General features: G+C 48.1%; 1 protein-coding gene across 1 annotated transcript; it reads left to right on the top strand.

Moving 5' to 3' along the window:
- The first annotated feature begins 1,703 nt into the window (after window positions 1-1,703).
- PHLDA1 (pleckstrin homology like domain family A member 1) lies at window positions 1,704-5,623 on the top strand. The gene is made up of 2 exons (XM_084810468.1): window positions 1,704-3,350; window positions 5,020-5,623. The coding sequence occupies exon 1, from the start codon at window positions 2,857-2,859 to the stop codon at window positions 3,331-3,333; it is 477 nt and encodes a 158-aa protein (XP_084666594.1). The 5' UTR covers window positions 1,704-2,856; the 3' UTR covers window positions 3,334-3,350; window positions 5,020-5,623.
- The last annotated feature ends 574 nt before the right edge of the window (window positions 5,624-6,197 follow it).

Raw genomic sequence — 6,197 nt, forward strand, 5'->3', positions numbered from 1 at the left:
TCCTCTTTAAGGATCGCTAAACAGAAGAAAAGTGTGCTTCCACATATATCTTACACCTCTTTAAACAAGGTTATTTATAGAGAGGTTTCAAGAAGGCTGAATTGTGTTCAGGATGCTTTGAGTCTTAGCTGCTCTATTCACGAGGTTCTGCACACTCTTTTACTGTTACCAGGAGAAACGTGGGTGTAAACCAGCTTGTTTTTCCATCAATATTTAATCAATCACAGTCTTAACCTATCTTTGATTTCCTACCTCTCCTTTTCTCCCTATTGTCAGTTCGTCACTATGTACAACATAGCAAAAATACAGCCCTCACCCTTCTCAGGGAAAACTGGATAAGGCTCTAGTAAACTGCCTTTGCTACTTCAGCTGTCTCCCCTCTGAATGTCTGTTGAACCTCAGCCCTCTTACTCTCTCTCAGACTCCAAAATAATTTATTCTCTTATTATTTAGAGTATGTGACATCTATTCTTACATTCCTCTGCTGGCTTCCTGTCCACTCCCAAATTCAGCTGAAGCATTTTGAAAGACAAAGTCCTCCAGAGCTTTCACCCACCTCTGTCTTCTATAACACTGGCTGTGACCTTCACTCCTCGAGCTCCACCACCCAAAAGTCTTCTCCTTTAATAACTATGACCTGGTTCATATAACTATAACTCAGAGTACAGGTGGTGGTTGAATTTTGGCTTGTGGTTGAATTGTGGATTCTTGCATGTGAACCCTGAACTATGGTTCAACTATGGCTTGTTAACCACGAACAACCCAGAGTTCACAACCCAACAACAAACCTGACCTTAATGACTTTCGTTCCCTTTATGCCTGGAACCACTGTCTGCTACCTGTTATATAAAGGCTTTCACCTAAGGCCTTGGTCCTCACTCTCTAGTCTATGGAACCTAAGGGGCAAGCTACATGGCAGTCTGCCATTGGTTCCCTGGCAGTTGTTTTTATTAATCTGAAATGCATCTTTGGTGTAGGACTGAAATTTGATTACAGCAGTGCTGCACAGCGGAGGATGTATAGCCATTTCCCCATGAAACTGAAATTGAGGGTTGGCACCACAGATATCTGCTGTCTAGAGCAGCAGTTTCAGATACTGAATGAAACACTTGAGAAGAAACATATGGGGGAAGATGGTCCTTTAGGTATCCAGCTTCCAAGTTGTTTAGGGCTTTACAGATGAGTACCAAATACTTTCCATGGGGTTTTCTTGGCAAGAATACTGGAGTGGGTTGCCCTTTCCTTCTCCAGTGGACCACATTTTGTCAGAACTCTCTGCCATGACCCTAATGCGAAGAGAAAACTCTCTGGAAAAGACCCTGATGCTGGGAAAGACTGAAGGCAAAAGGAGAAGGGGACGGCAGAGGATGAGATGGCTAGATAGCATCACCGATGCAATGAATATGAACCTGAGCACACTCCGGGAGAGTGCGCAGGACAGGAAGGCCTGGCGTGCTATGGTCCATGGGGTCACGAAGAGTCGGACACGACTGAACGACTGAACAACAACCACCAAATACTTTGATGAGGCTGGAAAATGAATTAGGTAACTAGCACATATCAAATTGTGGTGTGGTGATACATTAAAATTACTCGAGACAACAGAGCTGCATTTTCTATCAAAAAGTCTGGGTAGCCCACTGTTGAGTGCATCAGAGAGTAAATTTCAGAGGTACGGAACAAGGAGGTTTGTGTTTACTGTCTCAAGACTGAGGTTTTATTCCAAAGGGTGACAGCAACCTCTGATTGCCAGCCTATGCAACCTAGAAGCCCCACTGAACACTATTACACAGTAATGTACTATGTAAACATGCATGAGATTGAAGCGTGTCACACAACAGCATTAACAACGTTAGTGTATGCGATATCACTAGCCAATGCAGACCATTCTGCTGCATTACAAAATGTATGAGAAATGCAAAAAAAAAAAAAGTTTAGTGTTGTGTGAAAATGCTGGTTTTTGAAGGTGAATCCTGAGGTGGCTACAAATATATATTCAGTTATTTAATAACTTGTTCCTGTTTTCTTTTCCCTATGAGCGCCCTTCACACGTGCACGCGAGCAGCACGCAAGCGCCTCAACGCCGTTTTCCGTATTTTGTGCACCTCCCTGAAACAAAAATAAGGATCGCGTTGCAGGGGGGCTGCCGAGTGTGTTGCAGCAAACCCCGAAGCATGTTGTGTCACCTTAAAAACGAGCAAACGTGTTCGCTTTCTTGTCAGAACTCGGGCGGAGAGGGGTTCGACGCACAGGGCGGGCTTTCCCGCGCATCATCGGCGTCTGTGGGCGGCACATTCCAGAGCGGGCGCCAAGTCTCCGTCCTGCCTCTCTTGTCATTTAAATAAAAAGTGATCTTCCTCCAGCCGCGGAGGGGGCGGGCTCCGTCTGAGTTCGAGGAGTGAAAACGGCCAGCGCTGGAGAAGCGCTTTGTTCTTCGGCGCTGTTGTGGGTCGAAGCAAGCGGCGCAGGCCTCCGGTGGCAGAGGGCGCGCGGGGAGCAAGCCCGGGGTCCCGCCGTCTCCGTCCCTGAGGCGGGGGCGCGAGCCTAGAGCAGGGCCGCGGGGCTTCCCCAGGCCAGCCTCTTCGGCAGGCGCCGCCCGCCCTCGAGTCGCTCTGGGGTGGGGAAGCCGTGCTCAAAAGCAGCGGGACGGAGGCAGCTTCCTCCGGCGGTCGTGGCGGAGCACGCCGGGCGCGCTGCCTCCCCAGCCCGAGCGGTCGTCGCCGCCGCCGCCGGCGGAAGAAGAAAGCCCTCAGGCGGCGCCCTCGGGGATCCCGCCCGCCGGGCACGAAGCCTCCGGCGCCCACTGCTCCCCGCCGCCGCCTTGCTGGAACTTTCCTCGCGGCGGCCCTCGGGAGGATGCTGGAGAGCGGCTGCAAGCCCGTGAAGGAGGGCGTGCTGGAGAAACGCAGCGACGGCTTGCTGCAGCTGTGGAAGAAGAAGCGCTGCATCCTCACGGAGGAAGGGCTCCTGCTTATCCCGCCCAAGCAGCAGGAGCCGGCGGCGGCGGCGGCCTCTCCCCTCGCTGCTCCGGGCGTGGAGGCGGCGGCGGCGGCGGCGGCCAAGATCAAGGAGCTGCCCTTCTCCTCCATGAAGACGGTGGACTGCGTGGAGCGGAAGGGCAAGTACGTGTATTTCACGGTGGTGACGGCCGAGGGCAAAGAGATCGACTTTCGGTGCCCGCAGGAGCAGGGCTGGAACGCCGAGATCACGCTGCAGCTGGTGCAGTACAAGAACCGCCAGGCCATCCTGGCCGTCAAGTCCACTCGGCAGAAGCAGCAGCACCTCGTCCAGCAGCACGGGCCCCGCCTCCGCAGCGCCTCCAACTCCGCCTAGCCGGGCCCCGCGTCCAGGTACCCGCCTCGCCCGCTCCTGGGCCGGCGCCCGCGGCCGGCGCCGCAGTTGCAGGCGGCGGCGGCAGAGCAGGGTCGGGAGTAGGTTCAGCCTCTCGTAGATGCAAACCCGTTTGGCCCCGCTTCCCGAATGCCTCCCCCGCAGCGCCTTTAAAGCTTTCCCGCCACCGCCTTTGGAAAGCCTCCGCTCCGTCTTGTGAGTTGGACCCAGCCGCTTCGCCCGGGAGTATTCTAGCCTTTGAAAAACGACGAGAAGCGGGCGAAGCGTAGGGGCTGCTTGCAAACTATCTTGTTTTCCCAAAGCGGGCGCCTTTGTATGCAGCTGCCAGCTACTTCGCCCGTTTCACACGTTTATGCTTTTCCTCGCAAGGAGCGTAAGTTCCATGTAAGGAAAAAGCACGACAAGCCAGTGCAAGGTTAGTTCCTGTGCAGCACGCACGTGTATGTGTGTGTGTTTTATTGCATGTGTTGTGTGTGTGTGTGTGTGAGAGAGAGAGAGAGACCATCATAGGTGTTCTATGCCTTTTCCTATACGGACATATTTTCTGTGTGGATGAGAGGAACATATGAATTGAAGCAGCTCTTACTCAGGTCCATCTTTTATCCTTGCGCTGTAGAACGGTTGTTCACCTTACCTGCTGAACTAGCATCACTCCATGTGCTCTCCAGGCACTTTGCCACATAACATCTGCTCTCTGCTTCTGGTGGGTTGTTGGATGGGTTTGGAAGGTGGAGCGGGGAAAGAGGACAGTGGCCTGTTGGTGTCTCTTAGCTAAGGTGACTTTAGACCAGGCTTTTATTATGCAATCACGCTGCCTCATTTGTGGAATTTTAGGATAGTGGTGGTATCCAGACTACATTGCCTTCAGTATGTAGCCCCTGAGTATTTCTCCACCATGCTGTCTTGTTTCTTACAAAAAACCCAACATTAAGGAAGAAAAAACGGAATAGCTGCACAGTGCCTTTTGTTTGTTAGCACTAGCAGCCCTCCATCTGGAAGCATGCTAGGAATCTATGGCTTAACTAATTCATCTCTAAAGCACTCCAGGAATTGAACCATTTTTTGTTGCTTTTTGAATCTGCACACCCCTCTTCCTGCATGCACACAATTTCAAATCCATACTTCATTCCATACCTCTCCACCCCAAAATCACCCTTGGGGACTGGGAATGAGCAGAAAAATCTAGGGGTTGGCCCATGCAATCATTTTTAAAAACAAAACCGGCACTCAGGTGGATGTGTCATCAGATGGACAACCTGTGCATGTAGTAGACCAGTGATAACGTATATGGTTGGTGGCAACATTACAATGCTGTTGTGATCATTAAAAGAATTAGCAACCATGTCTGCAGTCATCCAGTTCACATGTTATGGTTGTCTTTTCCAGCATGTGGCTGAGGACCGTTGGTGACCATTTGCATGTACTGTAAATGTGATGTGTGAATTGACTGTGGGGTGGGGGATATGATCTCACTGGGGCCTCAGCATATTTGTGAAATCTGTTGCAAGAACAGTGCCTAAGGTTACTGCCTCCTGCAAGGGTATTTTGCAAGAGATGCAATTCTTTTCGCTGTCACTGTTGGATTTAAGGTAGCAAATACTAGGTTAGTCTGTAATTTGTGAAAGCAAAATGCTGCTAGGTTATTGAGATCACTATCCTGTGTTATAGATGGAATTCAAGAAGCGCTTCTGGAAGCAAAGCTGGACCCTGTTTTTGTTGATCACAAACTTGGCAAAAGGAACAGAGGTACGAGGGAGAACATCTGTTCAGCCACTGGAGTCTTCCCAGTTTTGACACAGTCTATGATTGAAGCATTTCAACTCTTGTAGGTTTTGACACCTATTTATGAACTTATGACAGGATTATTTGACCTGCTGGGCTTCAAATGACATGCATTGAGTGGCCATTTTTTATTCTAATCTATTTTATTTTTACTTATTTATTAGTGTGGGGGTGGGGTTTTAAGTTGTTTGCAAGGTATTTCTGAATGTAGGGCATCTAGAAAGGAATAAAATGCAGAGCATACTTGCACTGGCATATGCTACCCTTGGTGGGAGGACGAAATTGAAGAGAAGAAAAGGATGTTGGAGAAATAGATGTTGCAAAGAAATTTACCAGAATACAAACTTTCCAACTAGTTTTTTCACATCGCTTTATATCAGTTTTCATCTCAACAAGTGAGAGACTGTAATGAAATGAATGTATGAAATATATCCTAACGTGTTAAAAGTGGTTGTATCAAAATCCTAATTCATAAGAAGAATCTCTTCTGAAAGGAAAGCGATGGCTTGGAACTTGATTTCTAGATTGTTTTAATTTTTATTATATATTCATCTGGAGAGTATTATATTTTGCATTCAGTAGTAAATACATTTGGGTATGCCACTTCTACGTATTCCTGCTTTCATGAACAGGCTGCAGGAATCTGACTTGATGGATTATCACGGAGATGTTAATGTTATGTTCTTTTATATGGTATTCAGATAGTAGAACCATGCTGATAACTGTTTATTGCACTTCTTTGTCTAAACTTGGGACCCTTAGCATAATGTTTCTCCAAGTCATCTTACTTGATACTACACACGTCATTCAGAAAGCTTTTCATAGTCCATAGTAAAAATCTTCCTATCCAGAATGTCTTAAAGTGTTGAACTAAGTAATGTACGCATACCTTTTATAATTTGGTTTCCTGGTGCAACATTTTCCATAGCCCCCTCCATGGTCAAAATTCTTCTGGCAACTACTTGAAAAACCATAAAGCATTTATGAAGCCTGCAAGAGCATAGACATTTCAACCATGGAACAACTCATTTTTGTTAGTGTCATAAGAGAAGTCTTCTCTTGTT

The sequence above is a fragment of the Heloderma suspectum genome, chromosome 7, assembly GCF_057233095.1.
Source record: "Heloderma suspectum isolate Gila_16-S chromosome 7, 16-S_ref, whole genome shotgun sequence".
Taxonomy (NCBI): domain Eukaryota; kingdom Metazoa; phylum Chordata; class Lepidosauria; order Squamata; family Helodermatidae; genus Heloderma; species Heloderma suspectum.

What these genes read in the sequence shown, in the direction of transcription:
- PHLDA1 (XM_084810468.1), top strand. Translation starts at nt 2,857, where the DNA reads ATGCTGGAGAGCGGCTGCAAGCCCGTGAAGGAGGGCGTGCTGGAGAAA.